The sequence below is a fragment of the Takifugu rubripes genome, chromosome 17 (genome assembly GCF_901000725.2).
Source record: "Takifugu rubripes chromosome 17, fTakRub1.2, whole genome shotgun sequence".
Lineage (NCBI taxonomy): Eukaryota > Metazoa > Chordata > Actinopteri > Tetraodontiformes > Tetraodontidae > Takifugu > Takifugu rubripes.
In genome coordinates this window covers 11,324,608-11,344,518 of record NC_042301.1, presented here as the reverse complement: position 1 = coordinate 11,344,518, position 19,911 = coordinate 11,324,608, and the positions used below count along the sequence as shown (strand labels likewise).

Genomic DNA, 19,911 nt, shown 5'->3' with positions numbered 1-19,911 from the left:
ACCTTTATAAGAGCTAATCAAAGAGTTGAGTTTTATTAGCTTTGTTCCTATTATCTCCAGATCATCACCTCATCGCTTTTGTTACTGCTGAGATTTTTCTTTCTCTTCCCTCATTTCTCTCGATCCCGGCAGACAATAAAAACCCACCTGAGCTCATTAATACTTGATGGGTCTTCGGAGGACAGAGGGGAGATGAGAGAAAGCGCAAAGCTCCTCTGTCATGCTTCAGGTTGCTCCTGGTTTCACATTTGTTCCAGTTAAGAAGACGTACAGCACTGCTCTTGCCGTGTTATTTATATCTGTGTGCGATGATGAAACCATACCTTCATTTTGAGTAAACATGTACGTAGACAGACATGCAGATGTGCACGGACGGCTGCTCTCACCTCTCAAACTCTGCACCAAAACAGAGAAGACAAGAGTCTTGGCAAACTTTGACAAAGATTTAATGATTAAACAACCATGCTGACTGAACACATCCACAATCACATGACAAACCCAGAGCATCTCCGTCACCGTCGCCCAAAGTCCGAGGTCAAAATTCAGCTCGTGATCTTCGTTGCATTTTTTTCCTCTCCTTTTTTTTAAAATTGGAACCTAAATTCCAAAATAACTTCTTGGGATGTAAATGGAGTGAAACGCAATAGAATATGAATGAGCTCAAGCTGTCCGATTCCCCTTTTTTTCCATCAGTGTCCTTGTAGCAGAGGCAGTTAATTTTCGTCTTCACAGTGATGGATTTTCGCCTGTGACCTTTAAACATATGCCTGACAACCATGTATCGTGTGTAGTTATTACCCCAGCAGTCACTCAAATTCTGAACTGATTGTAGCATTGTGTGAGCGAGTGTATGTGTGTTGTTAGTTGCACTACCTTTCAGGGACAAACTATAATACTTCCCTCGGTTGTACCGTGCGTGGTTCTAGCCGTCGCTCCGGATGACATGAAACAGCGTGATGTTGTATAGCACCTGGTGCCCGTTGTTCCAGGTGAACAGGGCTCGCTCTCTGGGGTTGTAATCCATCATACTGATGTGGGAATACTGGTTGTGGAAAGGAATGTCAGTGTACTCGTACGTGGAGGAGTTGGTGTGGTAGGCAAAGTGGACCTTGGCTCCGGCCAGGTGGGAGTTGGTGACATACAGGGTGCCACAGATCATAAACGCCTCCCCTGCGCTGCGCTTGGGAAACCCTGTGTCCCAGCTCTGCAGGACTTCCAGCGTGTTAGAGTCCAGACGACTCACCTGGAGAACAGAGGAGAGCTTTCCATGAGACAGTACAGGTGTGCAGTTCACCTGACTTTCCTGTAAAAAACACACACACAAGTTTTCCCAAAGCGTCTTTTCACTGCTCAGTCACATATATTATGTGCGAGTTCTCCCACTGAAAATTAAATAGACTGAGGTGAATAATAAAAAAGAAATGCATTGCAATAAAGAAAGATGTACTGAAAGTGTAGTGACTCATAATGTACAGTGCATTACTTTGCACTACAGTAATATTTATGTCCTTCCTCTTCCTGCTGCTGTCAATCTTAATCTGGTGCATTTCCATATTCTGGGTTACCATTGTCCCCTTCTGTCACTCAGGCTTTTCTTCAATACATTCTGGGGGGGGGGGGGGGTTGCCTGAATTTGACTGACTGCTCCATAATAACCTTTTCAAACCAACTTTTTAATATTTCAGCACGGTTCTGCTTCTTTTGTGCTATTCCTGTCCCAATATTTCAACAACTGTGTGTCAAAACACATTAAAAGTCCCTTTTTCAGCTGTGCTGGGGTCCAATATTTGGCTATTTTATCTTGCATGTCATTATCACAAGCGATTGAAGAGATACTGTCAAGACTCAATAAATGCAGGTCCGCCAAACCAGCTGTACGTTTATTAAGTATATGCTTAAATGAGCGTTTGAGAATGTGGGTCAAAGTTCAGATTTTTCTTTAGTATTTCAACTTTGCATTTCAAGCCTAAGTGCAGTGTGAAAGGGAAAATTTTGAAGAAATCTTGTAGGGAAACTCAACGCTCTTGCTTTTCATTATGATGAATTGCTATACTCAAAGAAGCAATGTGTCTCTGACGGAAAAGGTAATGGATTGCAACTTTTTCAAGACTTTTGGAAGATAAATTGGCTGGCATCACAACCTCTACTTAGAACAAACATATGGAATAGTTAAGATTTGGTTAATAATCACATTAATCCCTTTCAGGCTTTTTCTCCTCTTGTGATTGGTATTATGTTATCGCGAGCGTGCAGAAGGGTGGTACCATAATGTTTCCAGCATTTGGAATGGAGGTATACACAGCCCAGAGTCCCATCTCATCAGCCATGAGGTCGATGTCAGAGGAGCCACCCCAGCTGTAGGGAAACGTGTTGTTGTACCCGGCGCCGCTCAGACTCCTTTGAAGTAGCACGCTGCGTGAGCGGAAATGATACTGCACCTGGAGAGACATATCGCGTGTTTATCATTCCCTTATTTCTGCCCTTTTTCTGTCCCAGTCCAGGCCCTACCAGGATGTTGCTTTGGTGCTTGTTGTAGTACAGGGACCCGTTGTAAACCACATGGCCGGTTCCAGCCCAGGCGTGGGGCAACAGGTGCTGCACGAAGTTCTGTCCCTTCGCAAAATCTCCCATGGTTCTGTATTCCAACACGCGCCTGCCTTTGTAGTAGCCGTCCATTGACCACACCTAATGGAGGAACAATGAGAAACAGAAAGATTGAGTGCGTACGAAGACCATCGGAACACCTACAGAGGTAAATACATCCAACAAGAGACTGGTCAGAATGATTTCTGAAACTTCGGTCATCACAATAGTACACACGGATCCTTCAAGTGTCAAATTGGAGCTTTGTTTGGGTCTTGCCTTAAGCAGAAGACAGGGGAAATTCTAAAGATCTTGCGTCACACACCGTTAACATTAATTCACAAGCTCGCAAGCTTATAGCCTGCAATGTTTCTTTTTGCTGTGTTTCACTGAGAATGAAACCTCCTGTAAATCTGAACAGTATAAAGGAATTACCCAAAGAATAATGTGAGACGAGAAATGAAATAAAAGAAAAGGCAGCCCCCACATTGGAGGGAATTATTAATGAAAAGGATTATTTCTTCACAAAATAACAGAAAACTAGGCAGGGTAGACAGCAGGGTACAGAGAAAAGGGATTTTATTTTTTTAACATCAAAGAATAAGTGAAGCTCTCCTGCTGTGGCAGAAATATTTAAATTTTGGATAATTTGTGTGAAATAATCACAGAATTATTTAAGTCCGGATAAAAGTAACTGATTACGGTGCTTCTCAGGAGCTATGAAATACATTTTGGAGTAGGAGCATGTGGTTCATTAAAGCAATGAAAGGACCGGCCTGCTTTCTTTTTGACTACAAACATTCTTCTCTTTTCTGCTGCCATCCAATCCTTCTCTATTTTTACTCCGGATCACCAGATTGTCTGGCAAGACATCTTGTATAAATTTTATTTAAATAGTGTTTTGAAAGGAAAGCACTTTGTGTGCTGACAGCTGTACCCTTCTGGCATTACTGCACAATTAGCTCTTTATAAAAAACTTCCAAACAACACATGGTGCACAGATAGGGTGTAAAACAAACATCCTCCCAGCCTCTCTCCCTTCGTGCTTACTGACAGAGAGATTCTGGGTTTAAAGCTTAACAAAATCCTCACGGGTCACTTAGTGATCCCAGCCCACGCTCTAAAATCCACAGTTCTTGTTCTGTGCAAATATTTGGGCTGAAATTAAGTGTTAAATCGCTGCCTGTGTTACACTGTGTGTCTATCCTAACCTCACACTGCTTTTCCAAACAGATCAAAGGGAGAAAGCTTCCTTTTCTGCTCGCTACAGAGAAGCGGGTATTATCTGTGCTCCACTGAGATGTGAGACAGGCTCAGCGATGACTGATCTAATGCTCTCAAAGGGAAAGATAGCTTGTGATAAATATTGTATCTGATAATAAATTCAGGCTGATCATCTCAGAATCAGGCCGTTTACTGTTGTACCAGTCCCATATACAGCATATGATGTTATAATTTGATGCTGACGCCCCACATGTCCAAGTGTATAAAAGCAGACAAGCATCGTAGAGAAGCAGCATATAATGATGCACAAACCAGTGGGCCCACAGAAGCAGCCATGTAGCAACAGAGCCGATGGTGCTGTGTTAATGAGCAGACCGCGACACACTGCCTGCATCAGTGGCTAAATGCAGCAATAGAAAATGTTCCAAGTAATAAATGTTGCTTATTTGTTGATTTGAATACCAGTTTATGAAGAGCCAGAGGTATATTTAAGCCTCAAGGTAAAGAGTTTAAATAATATTTTCTGGCAAGGGACAGAAAAAGACCTTCACTAGTGGCCCAGAACCGTCTTCAAGCCTTCCTCTCCATGAGACTACCAGGACAAAGGGTGTGATTTATGAAGGTGTGTATGTTCTGCTGGATCAGAGCATGCGGGCGACTCTGGTGTGCTGCCGGCTGCACGTTTTAATGAAGTGCTGGTTATAATTGCCATGTGTGCAGCTAGAGGTTAGTCACACAAATGACTCCTGTACTCCTGATTCGTACTGTTTACAGTGACAATTATTACATCTGAGGTAATTCATTAAATGAGATGATAGATAATAAATGTATACCACTTCCCTTTTTGACTAATGGTCAGACATGGTGGTATAATATAGCACATCAACCAGCTATAGTGATGTTTTATTATTTATCATTTATGTTGTAAACAATTTAAATGTGGAAATGATTAAAGTAATCACTTTCATTACAAGATATAAAATCAATAGAGAGCAAGCTCAAGCTTGGATCTTTCCCCCACAGTAAATAAAATCGAAGTCATTTGTAAACATTAATTCATTTTTAAGGGTTTAGAAAATCACTGCAGTGGGCGGTGGCAGCTCAGTCTGTAGGGGACTGGAGGTGGTGGAGGGTTCTTGGTTCAAGCCCCCAAACCTGGAGGTGTTCTGATAGCAAGGGGAGGTGCCAGGACACCCTTTAAAACACTGCTGAGGTAGCCTCGATCAGGGTGCTGTACCCCCAAATGCTTACATAGGGCCCTGCCTTCACCCATATGCAGCTGGAATAGTCTCCAGCACCCCCCCCCCCCCCCCCCCCCCTTCCCCATAACCCTGGAAGGGATATAGCAATAAAGGAATGAAAGGAATCATAGCAGCAAGCAACCGCCATCATCATATGTAGTCATAACAACACAGTTACTCACTGCAGACAAGTCCATGCTTCTATTTTCTAAAACATTCTACCAGCAAACAGGAAGGAGACTTAAACTCCCCAGGCTTCAAACCAGCTGCAACTGAACTAAGTAAGTGTGAGTGTGTGTTTGTCCTTATTTGTCATGCTAAGAAGGAGACACTTCACGGTCAGTGGGGAGGAGAGGAATGATTACAGATGACCCTTTAAAAATTCAACGCCGCCCCCCCCCCCCCTGTGGTTTTTGTCATCGCCTCCCATGCTGCTCTCATCGTGTCACAGTTGTGTCTCTATTTGATCTGCATCTACTTCCGTTATTCTGTCTCTTTCCAGACCCGCTTTTTTTTGTCCCTGAATTACCCCTCTGAAAACACAGCCAGCCTTTTCTCGCGCTCTCCTGCTGCAGTGCTGCATCTCTCCCAATCTCCCCCTCACGCATCGCGGCTTGACAGATCAGGGAATATCCACACCTCAACAGCTGTTCCCAAATACAGCGACAGGTGCGAGCATGTGCGCGCTACTGTTAGTAGAGTGAGAGCGTAAAATATAATGCATAAACATGAGTTCACACACTTGTGGCAAATAAACAGTTCATAAATGCCAGACTGGGACCCTGTACCGAACGCTGTAGTCATGGATACCAAAGGACTGATGAGAGGGACTCTACCTATAGTGTTTGTTGCAGGTGCTTGTGGAGGGAAAAAGACAGTGAAATTACCACATGAAATCAATGAAATGGCACCTGTTACTTCTGACATCTTAGATGGAGCCGATTTTTCGATTTTCAATTAAAGAGATTTCACATTTCTCTGGAATGACAAAAACATCCAAACTCAACAGACTCTGGAGGTTTCCACATCACACATTTATGAACACTGGGCTTTTTGGATGCGTGAGCTTTTTATGAAATAAAGCATTGGAACACTATTTCTCCAGGCACAATTGCAGTGAATTACTGTTATTTCTATGAATGTAAGCAACATTCATATCAAACAGTATTTGAAAGTACTTACCCTTCATACACCCACAGTTTACTCTATCATATCTCAAATCCTGGAGATATTTGATAAAGAACATGAATACATTTCCTTTGCTGGGCCCCAAAGGATATGCAAAGGGAATTCTGTTTATGCGCGCAAAATGTAAATATGAGAGAATAACCTTTTAATGGAAAAACTTAACAAGGGGTTATATTTTGGAACAAGTTGGACTCAGGAAAAAGGCTGTGAGTGGTTACGATAGAAAAACAGGCTTCTGATCTGATGCACATTTGGTAGATAAGAAAAAGCCTCCACCCAGAACAACATTCCCAGTATCAACTGGTAAACAGAAGCCATAAATGTGATACAAATGCTGCGTCGCTCCCGCTCATCACTGGGGAGAAGCTCTAATGGGGAACAGGCAAGGGTCACCATGGTGATATAAATCATACCTGGCAACTGGGAGACAGTCGCCTTGACAACTAGCTTAATGTGCCTGAACACGGCATGTGCATGCGTGTGTGCAGGAAATGGTTTGTAGGTAGTTCAGGCAGAGTGCAGACAGAATTCTGTTTACTACAGCAAGAAGACAGACTAATTACACAAGAGCAAAAATTAATTCCGTTGGTTTCTTACACACAGAGTCCACTTACCCTACTATCGGAGCTGGGTATCATGGCATCAGTCATCCAGGAGCCAAAGCGGGACCCCGAGGCTCTTACGGTGATCGGGGTGCTAACTGCAGTCAGACGACCACAACCTGTTAACAAAGGGCGATTGCATCAGGTTAAATCTAAAAGAAGGATTTTGTTTAAAAAACCAACTGTGTGTTTACAGTTGCTGGTTCGACAGAGCGACGTTTCTATCATCGGTTATTTAAAGTGATGCCAGTGATGGGCAGCTGCCAGACGCAACAACTCATTTAACTCATAAATGGATTTTCTTCTTGCAGTTTACCGACGTCGAAGCAGACGCATATGTGAGCAAAAAAATATATATACCGGTATATCTGGAGAGCGAAGGCTGAATGGAGGTTTAATAAAGCTTCTCTGTAACCGCAAAATAAATAAAGAAAAATCCTTTTTAGTCATGAGCGAGGTTTAAAATTTTCATTAGTTGCAACTGCCAAATCACTGAAGTGGTTTAAACATGAAGCACTCACCTCCTGCGGCTCTTTGAAGAAGCTGTGAAACTTCTGCTGTCGCATCACTTAAAGCTCATTTCAGTGGTGACAATTTTTCATTTCAAAGACCATAACACCTACACCGACCAACCTATATGGTCCAGTGTTTCCAAGTAACAACCTAAGCCATCGTGTCTTAAGGATCTCATTATTCAGTGAGCTATAAAGCTTTCCGATGAGCTTTTTTTTGGGGGAGGGGGGTGAACCTCTGTGACTGACTTTCCAAGCTCTGTAGTTCACCTGATGGAAGGGGTTTGATTCTGGTCATGACATTTACGCGAAGCATTTTTGCACAAAATAAAGTGAGTAAAATTAAGAAAACAATGTTCAGGGAGAAGAGAAACATTCACCTGAGTGGCAACATTTAGGGTAAGTTGGGGAGGCAGGATTTTAAGCTCTTTTGCTTATTAGAGACTCACTTTTGCAGCATTTGCAGTGTCCCTAACTCACCATGTAAATATACATCAAGCTACAAACTCAAACCTTAATTTTATTCTATTTAGTACCGAGTTTGTTCATGCAGCTGTGCAGTCTGGTCTCCAGCAGTAAAACCCTCTGCTGAAGCTCCTCGTAGTCGTACGCTCCGATCTCTTCCTGGATGGAGGTCAGGATGAAGGACAGGTTGGAAAGCTCCATTCGCAGGGTGATCAGCATCTGCAGGTCTAATCTGTACTGCTCCACCACTGACAGGAGGGGTCGTAGCTGAGACATTTGGCCCTTCAGCTCCTGTAGGAGCATGAAAAAAAAATCTTTTAAATTTTAATAAACATCTTATTTTTTTTATCTTTACAGGGACAGGAAGAAAAAGGCACTTCGGGGGGGGGAGGTCTAAAGCAAGTTGAGCATGGATCTACAATCGCTACTCAACCTGGGTCTGAATCCAACAATTAGACTTCATCTTTCTTATTCACACTTTTCTCCTGCTTATGCACAGAGGAGAGAAGAAGCAAAGAGGTAAGACAAAAATGGAACAGAGGAAGGACAAAAATGGAAAATACCTCCAGGACCTGCTGAAGGGCCTACATATAGTCCATCTGGCCCGAGAAAGCCTTTTGATCCCACAGGAGGACAAACATGATGTGGCTTGAGGAAATTACATACTCGACTGGTGCTGGAACCCAGTTAAGCTAAAATTTATAGAAAGATGCTTCTCTCAGTTTGCACTACAACAAGAACTGCTGCTCTGTTAAATACAGACACTGATTTTTGGGGACAGAGATGTTTGTCGCAGCAGGAGAATTAAAGAATATAGTCAATTTCTGGGTTATCAGGTTGACAATTAACCATTTTAGCTTCAGTTACCATCTCCAAAAATGTATCCAGTGCAGAGCTGCACTTGATATCAGGAAAAAAAGACAAAGAGATGAAAAGAAGTGTCAAAAATGCAGACAAAAAGATGACTCATCACCTCCCCGGATATCTCTTACCTCTGCACACAAACATGACACAGTGTTGAGGAAATAGGCTTGGCAGTCGCTCAAAGACTAAACCTTCTCTTGCTCTCCTAAAATCATGACCTTTCAAGCACAGCATCCACATCTCTGGAGCTGTTTCATGAAACATTTTGCACGTATGGGGGTCTTTCACCCTCACTTAGGTTGGCATCTAAGCTGCAGATACACCGAAGTTTATTAACACGCATTAAAACCGATCTTGACAAAATCCCATAAACCTCAGTCTGTTTAATAGTGCACACTTTGCCCAGCTAATCCCTCCCCTGCCTTTTTCTCCTGCTTCATCTTCATCTTTCTAATCTCTTTGCTCCAGTTTTACTCATGCGTCTCTGGCCCCACCCTTTCTCCCTGACCTTTCCCAACATTTAAAAGAAAAATAAATTAAGCCATTATTCCTAATCAGGGTGTAACTGGAGCCTGTGTCAGCGGGCACCAGGTGAGAGACCGGAGCTCAGCAGGGCACACATGCCCTTCACACACACACCCGTGCCACTGGGCAAATAAGCTCCAATAAGTCCAATGTGTGCGTCTGAATGAGGGATGAAAACATGCAGATACGGTGGAGGGGTAGAGGGGAGGGGCAACAACGTTACTACTCATCCCTAACTCTGACCCCTGTTTCTGTCATCCCAGTTCCTCCACCCCCACTGGACAAATGCCTGTCTTTAGTTATTGATAACTTCCCTGTAGCACCATGTTGTATAAATATTCACCAGTCCTGCTTCTCGGTGCAGTGGCAAGTACATGTGCCTGGAAAACCCACAAGGAGCCAAGAAGTGTGTACCCACACACACTTGAACTAACAGCATAAAAACTTAAAAACAGACCCCAGAGCCCTTCGATGTTGTTAAGAAGATTCTCGCCAATAGATGAAAGGAAGACTGGAAGTATTTAGGACTGGGAAGTATTCAGGACTGGGAAGTATTCAGGACTATCAGGCTGGGTGTGCGCGTTCATTTAGCACACTAAGCTGTTAAAGAGTGGTTATATTGTACTATAATTTAATTTGGATGAGCCTGTAATTGAATTTCTAATGCCCTCCATCTTTGTTGTGATTTTTAAAGGAATGAAATGTGTTTCTTTTTAAAATTCGTATTGATATAAAGATATTCACTATTATTAACTTTGTGATGTCTAACAAAAAATAAATACAGTAAATAGTGCTTATAGCTTTAAGGTTCTTAACAATTCACATAAACAAATGTGAGTGGAAAAGCAGTGTTGCTTCCAGCTAATGTCATGCATTACATAAATTATATAAACAAAGCAATTAAATGAATGTCTCAAAAACTGTGCAATAAAAAAATGCAGTGGGAGAGACTCCTTAGTCATATTTGAGACATAAAACCTCATTTGATGGTTAAAAGTTTTAAGACCTGCATAACACGGAAAGCAGACATCAGTGTGTAAATTATACAGTTTGTCATTAAAAACTTTATATACAGCGCCATTAACATTGTCCTTGCACTTAAGGCTTTCGCACATGCATTTCTTAGACTTTAGACAATCTAATGTGTGATATTGGCAGGAAGCAGGTTTGGGTTTGTTCCAGATATGTCAGCATGAAAATATTTGCTATATAAAATGTTGAACAGCTAAAAGGCCTTTGAGCTGCTGATTTATACTTCAAAGAAAAGAAGCGTGTCTTGAAATTATGGTATGTCCTGGACATCTACCGTAGTAATAGTCCCATCTTTCAGGCAGGCAATATACAGTAAATCCTCACATCAGCGGGTAACATTTCACGCCGGACTAAGTGGCTTTTATTTTGGTTTCATATGGTGTTATTAGAAATGTGTTTTATACTGTTAAACTGTTTTACATTTAGACAGCCGCTGGTTTCACAGCTGATTAAAATATCATTGATCATTTGCTCCTCAGATACACAAGCCTTTTATTCTTGTCAGTTAATCTTCTCCTTGCCTGCCTGTTTGTTATTGGCACCGACGCCTGGCAGCAGCATCATGCCAGACAATTCCATACCTGATGAGATTAGTGCTCAGGAGTCAAACACATCTATTTATTCTACCTTCCCACCAAAGTAATCTTATCTTCCCTGCAAATCTGAAGAATAGAAATTGATTAAAGCGCATGCCACCGGTTCTCTGGCCACCTGCATGTGCATCAGTATTCTGGGAATGTGATCATTAATATAAAAGTGTCAGACTCCACCAGGCTGAAGTCAGACTGGATGCAGCGATGCCGCAGTTGTGCCAGCACCTATGGGTGAAACGCCCTGCTGCACTTTTGCACGGGAGGACACGAGGCTGAAAAACTGAGAGCTCCGAGACAAATTCCATCCCCTTTGTGACAAACAGTTGCCTATCTGACAAGAAACTTAAGCTTGGCATGCGTAAAATCAATGTTTTCACACCAAAGGATATGTTTACCCCGAGGCAACCATCTTTAACTCTGTGTGTGTGTGGGTACCTGCAGGCTCTTGGCCGTCAGAGTGCGTGGGTTGGCCACATAAGTGTGTAAGCGTCCGTCCACTCCTCTCAGCAGTGGCTCAGAGTCACGGACATACTGCAGGTCCCGGGCTGTCCGAAGGTCTACCACCTCCAAAGACTGACTCACATTCTGTACCTGCAAACATTCACAGCGACGCAGATCACGCTAAAGCACATTCCAACTCAATTTCCTGAAGTATTTCTGTGTACTGTGCTTTTGCTTGATTTTTCTTTTATTTTCGTCCTGTTGTCTGCACGACAACTGTGTTTTACAGTTACGTTGTGTTTAAATGGTGACTTCACCTGAGCTCTTGTTTAGTATTTACTTTATTTGGCACCAAGCAGCATACACAGATGTAGTTTTATCTTCCCGGGAGAGAGCCATCTGTGAGTCTTTTGCTTCCATGCTACTACAACAGAGGCTTTGAAAAATTCTATTTTGTGTGTGTAACTTGCATTGATGGCATTTTTTTAAATGTTCCTGTTAAGATCAGTCCCACGCTTTATTCTTTAATCTCTTGATATTTCATTTACATCCAGCAGCAATCACCTCTCCCCTAACTCCTGTGTTTAAACACACTTTAATCATATTCCATAATGAAGGTTAAATAGCTGCATATTATAAAAGAAACCATTACGAAAGAAACAACCCAGATAGCAGCAGTGATACACAAACACGCCCTGTTACAGCACAGCAGGATCTGGGTGGCAATTCCAGACAAACAGTGAGATAATTAATATTCATAAAGACAGAACCTTCCTGTGAGGAGTAAGTGATGAGCTCCTCGTGCACTCCTCATGCAACTGACTGTGTGTGAGCATACAGGCTATACAATATGTATATGTTGGCTGAGAGTTGCACAGTGTGAGAAATGTTTGCCGGTGTCGTGGTGTTCAATAATGCATGGACTTCTGGAACATATCACTTTTATTTGTATCTCAGGACACCTGTCCACAGTGAGAGCAATGCACTGCAAATGCAGCTGCACCCATAGTGAGGCACACGTGCACTTTTGGTCGAGAATGTGGATCAAGCTGTTCCGGTTTAGACTTGATGATGAGGAGTTGTCATTCTCCTCCATTTGTCAGTCATGCCTTTAGAAAATAAAAGCCTTACCGTACATTTCAAACTTTTGATGTGACTGAAATGAAGACACTGGAGGATAAATCTACTGATCTGTCAGTAAAAAACTTGCGTGTGTGGGGCAGGGGGCAAATGTGCACGCTCGAGTGCGGGCGTGTGCGCGTGTTTCTTCTGTGAGTGTCAAAACAAAGAGACAGTTCAGTGAATATTTTATTCCACTACACTGCTTCCTATCTGCACCGCATCACAATGCTGACCACTGGAACATGCACACACAAACACACACACACCTGTTCGGTCAGCAGGCGCAGTTGTCGGCTGCGAGGGTCCCGTTTGCACAGGTTCCTTGCTGGTGCGACCACCGTGCAGACACACCTCCCGTCAGGGTCTGAAGCCGTGCTGTACACCTGCCAACCCTCTTCTGAGCCTGGGTACAAACCCTGGACACAAGCAGCAGCCGTGTTAAGGGAATCCCCAGGAATGTTACATCAGCCTTGCTTTCAACAGGAAAACCAGTGGTTCAGAGTAAATCGGGGTTATTTACTGGGTGCGTTTGCCTTTCGCGAGGTCACAATCTGTGAATGTTGAGTGCTTTTCTATTTACCTGATTCAAATGCGGTTGCTTTCAGTTTTTTGAACCAATTGTCTTCCTCTTCTAAATACCAAAATCACCTTAAGCCCAATTTCCTTGTCACCGTCACACGAACACAGCCTGAGCAGGTCACCACTCCAACCCAGAGTGCACATTCACGTGCCGAGGGGCAATTTAGAGTCACAAAAGTGTTACCTGGTTAAATTAATGACTCCCTTCCGGTGCTCCCTCATGGCCTACATATTGACATATATGTGGGGAGCTGTATGCTGGACCACACCACATCAATAACCGATCTGAGACTGACATAATGAAGCTGGGAACAAATATGACTCAGAAAGGCTAACTCCTACAAGCGTGACCTGAAGTTTGCCTTTTGTTGACGGCATCAAAACATCAGCGTGTTATATAGGAGGAAACTGCAAACCATATTTTGGAGAAGAAATCAATGCCAAAATATTGCTGTGTTTTTCTACGAGCAACATTTGGCTGTCAAAATCCCTGAAGTGCATGTTTTATTGATTACTATCCTGCGAATATGTTTTTGTGAACTGTTGTTCAAAGAAGCCTAATGATTCATAGCAGAAAAACATCTTCTGGTTTTGAATTTTCTTTTACCAGGTCACACTTTCCCTTTGTCTCAGCATATTATGTAGGTCAAAGTATGAGACAAATTCATTTTCTTATTATTAGACAAATTATTTTCTTATTTTAGACAAATACATTTTCTTTTAAATGTCTAATTCTGGGTTCTGGTGAATCCTCAGAAGAGATTTTGGTTATGGCAGAAAAAAGTGGATCCATGTCTTGACTAAATCTCTCTTTTTTTTGGCTAAAATAAGCCGTGACATGTAATCCCTGTCTGTGGCCACAAAAGATTGCAGCTGGAGAGTTTCCCACCATCTCCAGCTGCATCTAGAGCAGCTGTTCTTTCTGGCAAAGTCACCGGCTTTACCAAACACACAGAAATCTGCCCCAAAGTCTTTTTTCTCACGTTTTCATGTGTTTTCTTCTGGTGACATTTTTAACTCTAGTCACAAGTGTTATAAGAGTAATATCCTGGGTTGGTACATTTCTTAATTTCTGACCCAAACACAAAGTCAAACAAAAAAAAAATAATCCCAAAATTCAACTGATAAATCTTAAAATCTGGTTCAGTACAGGTCACAGATTTAATCCTAAATGCATCTGATGTCATAGCTTTACTATATCACACACAGAAAAGTCTATTTCAGTGTTGCATGCAAATGAATGCTTTAATATTTTGTGCAATTATAAGACTGAGTGGGTACCTGCTCAAGGGCTGCAGATGGAAATTAGCAAGCGGCTGAAATTCTCATTTGAGATTATTGGGTCTTAATAAGTAGTTATAAAAATAAAAATCTAGAAAATCAGATTCTTGAGTAATTACCTCGAAAGAATAGAGATCACCTCATTAGCTGCTCTTCAACCACACAAATTAGGTTTAACGCTCAAGCCTGTTTTATTTCAAAACGTGCTTACATAGTGTTCATCTTTCTGTTTTTAATATTTTAGGGTGCTCAGGTGACAGTGTTTTTTTCCTTGGGGTCCAAATGTGTCATGACGCATTAAAGTAGAGCACATAAGCTCCTTTAGTGATGTTTCACCAGCTCTGTGAGTCAGTTTATTCAATATTAAGAGGTATAAATATGTAGAACATGCCATCACACATCTGCTTGTCACCAAGTCAGAGACAGAAGGGGAACAGGAAAATGAGGCGTGCGAAGGGGAGATAAGACACGGAGGAAAGAAACTGATAAATCAATGTGCTGTTTTGGGTGTGGTAACATTGAAGTCTCATTTAAAATGAAGCTGAGCGAGGCAGGGGACTCGATGGGATGAGAGTATGAGCAGGGGCTGTTTGATGTAATTAAACAGAACGCGACATACGGCTCCTGAGGGCTCATTTCACACAGGGGGAAGAAATGATAAAAATCTACTCGGGCATCTTAGCTGATAGTGATCAGAGCAAATACAGACAGTCAACAGAGCTAAATCCCTGCAAGATTCACACGGGCAGAGGATAATCGAATACTCTAAACAGTTTCACGATTCAAAGACCTTTATGTCTAAATATCCATTTATCGTGGCAGAGGGCATAGTACTTGTCCAGGGGACACGTCTAAAGATTGGAATTTTTTGAGTGCTTCCCAAATAGTGGGGTCCTTATACAGCCAGTCTGGAGGCCAATGGCAATGTCACTGTGCTTAAAACAACATCGTCAAGGTATCTTAAGATATTGTGCTTTCATTTTGCTCATTCTGCATACACAACTCAAAAACACAACATTCTGATGCAGTCATACACACAAAGCAATGTCTTTGTCTCAGCAGTAAATGTCAGTTTTCCTCATCTCTGCCTGAAGGGACTTCAGTATGACTGATGAATACTACATATACGGTACAATAAAATGATTGCTATCACTATCTCCTATAAGATGCATGGCGCCTCTCTGCATCCTCTTCTTGTGCGTAGGCGGTCAGTAACACGAGACCTCCTGCACTCTGCTGAACTTGCAAAGAGCTGCCACAAAGCAGCTGCCACGAGACAGGGAGCCAAATCACACAAGTCCAAGATAAAGACACAACTAAATACACGTGGGGCACAAATACATTAATGTGAACTGTATGTGCAGCAATCCAGCAAATATGTCTGTTTTTCCAGGGTGTTCCTAAGGCAACAAATTGCTGACTGTCCCACAAGTGAGTCAGCCTCCCCCATGAGAAATATCACTCCAGTAATTCAGAGAAAGACAAAGAGTGATGTCATTAAATCTTTGCATATATGTGTAGCAGTGGCCGCATAACGCATGTGCGCTTTATGACTCCTGTCAACAACTATTTATTTATTCATATGCCGTATTTGTGCTGCTTGTTCCTCCCGTTTGCAAGCCCCACTGAGCAGATCAACTGGCTGCTTCATGCACAGATGAATCTTCACAAAAAGGTCGATCGCCATAGGACTTAATTCCAAGATGACCCTCTGCGTTTAGTGAGAGTTGTAGTGTAATCAATGCAAATACAACCATTTCACATCAGAGCTTAAATTTTCCATGAGTGACACTAAACAAGTGATGAGAGAGGAAGTATACAAAGAAATTTAAAACAATCCATAGATAAAATCATCACTGAGGCTTTATTCTTGCAAATAATATTCTACTTCTAAAACAACCTACTTGCTGATGAATCACATTGAGTATAAAATTAACTCTCCTGTACTGTGTGTGTGTGTGTTTCTGTGTCTGCAGGATACATACACTAACGATCCGCTCGTGTGTGCCGTCGGGGGAGACGATGGTTCCATTGAGTCCGACCAGCGACGGCAGAGTCTGAGACATCCAGTTAGTGACCATAGCCATGGTGCTGAGCACCGCACCGATCTTTAACATGGGAACGCTCATCCTGACGTGCACACATTCACAGGCAGCGCAGAAAAACAAAAACTGAGGCTGTCTCTCACGCACAGTCCAAACTGTTGACAGCAGTCATGCCAAAACCATCGTTACAGGTAGAAGAAGTGCATGCTCAAGAGTTTTTGGCTCAACCCTCAGCTGTGACTTTGCTCTGCTGCTGATGTCTGCACTCCTACAGCACAATGTCTCTGGTTAGAGGAATCCTGGAGCAACCATTTCAGATGCCCCCATGGGAAGAGGCGTTAAATCCAAACATCCACTCCTCACCTCAGGCTGCAGGAGATGTGGCTCAAACAGCTGGTAAAGTCCTACCGCGCCGTGTGCTTCCTGGACTCCTTCCTTTGCCTGGCAGTAAGAATCTGTGGCTGAGCCAGCACTGCGCTCTCATTTATCCACTAACTCTCTGCTTCTCTCCCTCCCTCCCCACCCTGCATCCCTTTCAGATTCCATCTCTCCCTCACCCTTGCTCTGGTGGCTCATTCATCAAATGAGCGATGTTGCGCTATAAAATTTGCTTAAATTACTTGAGCAATGAAGACATTCTATATTTAAATTTGAATGGTTATGTAATATTAGTATTGTCTATTTTCCACTGGTTTCTTTGTATTATATCCCTCCCTTTGTTGTCTGCTCAGTCCGTTCGCTGAAATTTTCCTTTATATTGAATAACGAAAAACACTTCCATGACCACAGCACAGAAAAATTGACCTTTCTCTGATGTGTGTGTTTGTGTGTGTGCAAGACAGAGGATACACAAACATTCATGAAGGCATACTAGTGCGTTACTGCCCCCTAGTGGTCGAAAATGTTCAATCACTTTACAATCCAACTCATTGATTATTCTGCACATCTTAAATGAGGCAAAGTTGCGTAACACTAAATCTCTGGAGGTTGACTTACACTTGGCTAAAACTAAGAAAATTTAATTTAAAAAAATAGTATTTGGTGCAGACATCTCTGCTTTACAAAATCTTCAATCATTAATTTTCCTGTCTTGTACGTTCTCTATAAAAACTCTGCACCTCTGCTGCTGGTTCATTCCAACACCACGAAGAAGGAAATCTGGCATGCAGTGTGTTTGTGTGTGTCAATGACACCCCAAAACTGTGGACACTGACTGAAATGGAACCACATCCATTACTCCAGCTATAATGTTGTTGATGCTGTTGTTTGTTCCCATTTTCATGCATTCTCTGCTGGGGAGAGGCACATGTTTCACCATGAGTAGTAGCTGTCTGTCCCTCTGCGTTGTTACCGCCAGCTGTTGGCATCCTGCACATTAACTCATCCATTAATCAAGCTCCAGCAGAGTGCAAAATACTGTAACCCCCCCTCAGTCCAGTCTATGGCGGACGGCCCAGTTCATTACTGTCTGCAATATTCACTTGTACATGCAGTTAGAGACGTTTCTATACATTTAAATAAACCTAAGTTTGTTGTCAAGCATTTCTAAATTGTATTATTTTGTCAACTATTTTAAAGTTCTATATAAATATTACTTTAATAGAGCATTATTTTAGAGTAAATAACATTTACAGGTGAATATACATGCTGCAAGGTGCAGCTTTATGAGCAGTTTCTTACTCGAATAAATAACAACAAAAAACATAATGCTGTTTTAGAGGAATTGGATTAAAGAATATTAAGTTGATACCTTGTTTTGAAACTAAAACAACATATTTTCATGTAACTATAGGATTTTTCATAAAGCCAATGCCGATAACCTTGATTTGGCTCTACAGCTAAATTCAGGAGGGTATGAAACCAAATGAAATTACAACCTCACAGTAGCTGAATGAGACCTGGAAAAAGAATGAGATCAGCATCTCTGCCGCCGCGCAGCTGCAAAAGAGCACAGCTGTCCTGCGGATCACGCCTGCAGCGGTGATGTTTCGGTAATTTAACTAAACAACACTAAATGTTTGATGGAGCCTTTGTTCTCATCGGCAGTTACACGCTCGCCCTTTCTCGTCGGAGAATCGAGCCCCCAGGATGTGCATGGATAATACATAAAACACCCTTCAGCGAATACGCTGAACTGACATGAATATTTCAATCAGGAGCACTTAGCAGTAAAACGGTTGTCAAGGAGACGGATGGTGTCAACATGACAACTGAGCAGCGTGACACGTTCTGGGTATTTATTATATATATTTATCAGCTGTAAAAGCCAAGTCTTTTTTAAGGGCGGATGTGCAAAAGTGGGAAATATAAAGTGTGCATGAAAAAAATCTGGATCATCTTAAGAAAAACCAACCAAGAGAAGATGTCAAGAACCCAAGTACAACACAGAAAAGTGAATTTATAAAAAAGGTGACTCAGAGAGAATCAGGCTCTCCTGATTCTGCCAGGAACTCCTTTGGTAGCAGATTTCATATTTATCTAGTCCTTTTTTTTTTTTGCCCACTGAGTTCATGTCCGTGAAGCTAATCTAAATTTTCCACTTGTCGTGTTCTGGGTGATATTTATACATATAAAATACAAACACTCACTCTTATTGCTGAAACTGCAGGAAAAAGTGGTAGTTGTGAGACCCTTCACATTCAAGCCATTCAACAAATAACAAAAAAGAGACTTTATCAAGTACCATACCTTTTACAGTTTATCCTTGCATATCCACCTCTATCTATTTCAAGTTCTTACCGTAGCTGAACGGAGTGTAAGGAGCAACATCAGCACCCAGGAGGCAGCAGGTGAAGCCATTTCCATCAACATCTCCTCTGGATCAAGTCGCTGTGAACTGCTACAGTAGATCCTGCTCCTCTTTAACCTTGGGGTCAGGGATTTCTCAAGTGGACCAGAGGGTAAAGATTCCATGTACACGTGGAGGAACACAGCCGTGATGTTGTCGGCATGCTGAGGAGACACACAGACCCCAATTGCAGCGAACAATAGTCACAGAATGGGTGAAAAAAAGGGAGCGGAGAGAAGGAGGAGTTGGAAACAGGACAACTCTTCAGCTGCAAACACAGCCAAGATGATGCTTTCATGATTTTGTAAATTAGTGATAAATTAGTGAGATCCAGGAAATAAATAAACAACACGTTTGAAGCTTTTTTTTTTAAACTAATACTGTATTTACTCATTTCAAAACAATAATAAATATTCTGGTATGGTAAAATGCCTTATTAGTTATAAAATACCCAACATAAAACAAAAACGAAATGTTTATGGTCATAAATTGTGGCCAAAATGAGTCTTGAATACATTGCTGTATGCTTTAATAAAATAAATATCAAAATCTTAAGTACTTTATTCAGTTTTGTCACCTGCAACTCTACTGTTCGAACTTTTGTTCTACTTACGCTAACGTAAATTAGCTTTTAGCAAAATTAGCCCCTAGCTAAATAATGCTCTTTAGGATCGCCAAAATAAATGTTAATGCATTCATAATTTGAGTGATATAATAATATATAATGCTAAGTATGATTCAACTTGAATGATGGTAACTTGGAGAAAATGTGGAAATTCTTGCCAATTAATGAGCTACGCTAAAGCTAATGAGGCCTAATAAAAAT

At 41.8% G+C, this 19,911-nt stretch overlaps 1 protein-coding gene across 3 annotated transcripts; it reads right to left on the bottom strand.

The window, feature by feature from the left end:
- Positions 1-429: 429 nt before the first annotated feature.
- Positions 430-19,231, bottom strand: LOC101072056 (noelin-2-like). Of its 3 annotated transcripts, none has more exons than XM_029850556.1 (8): positions 19,037-19,231; positions 12,659-12,808; positions 11,265-11,420; positions 7,887-8,106; positions 6,851-6,957; positions 2,509-2,685; positions 2,265-2,438; positions 430-1,243 (listed from the first exon to the last, which is right to left on the bottom strand). In XM_029850556.1, the coding sequence occupies exons 1-8, from the start codon at positions 19,208-19,210 to the stop codon at positions 923-925; spliced, it is 1,479 nt and encodes a 492-aa protein (XP_029706416.1). In that variant the 5' UTR covers positions 19,211-19,231; the 3' UTR covers positions 430-922. The 3 variants fall into 3 exon arrangements, with proteins under 3 accessions (XP_029706416.1, XP_003972402.1, XP_029706417.1); XM_003972353.3 differs by lacking the exon at positions 19,037-19,231 and adding an exon at positions 16,238-16,770; XM_029850557.1 differs by lacking the exons at positions 12,659-12,808; positions 19,037-19,231 and adding an exon at positions 16,238-16,771.
- Between the last annotated feature and the right edge of the window lie 680 nt (positions 19,232-19,911).

What these genes read in the sequence shown, in the direction of transcription:
- LOC101072056 (XM_029850556.1), bottom strand. Translation starts at nt 19,210, where the DNA reads ATGGAATCTTTACCCTCTGGTCCACTTGAGAAATCCCTGACCCCAAGG. An exon ending in TGACGGCCAAGAGCCTGCAG is followed by an intron (nt 8,107 to 11,264) that starts GTACCCACACAC and finishes ATGCTCCTACAG; the next exon opens with GAGCTGAAGGGCCAAATGTC. An exon ending in AGCACCAAAGCAACATCCTG is followed by an intron (nt 2,439 to 2,508) that starts GTAGGGCCTGGA and finishes ATGTCTCTCCAG; the next exon opens with GTGCAGTATCATTTCCGCTC.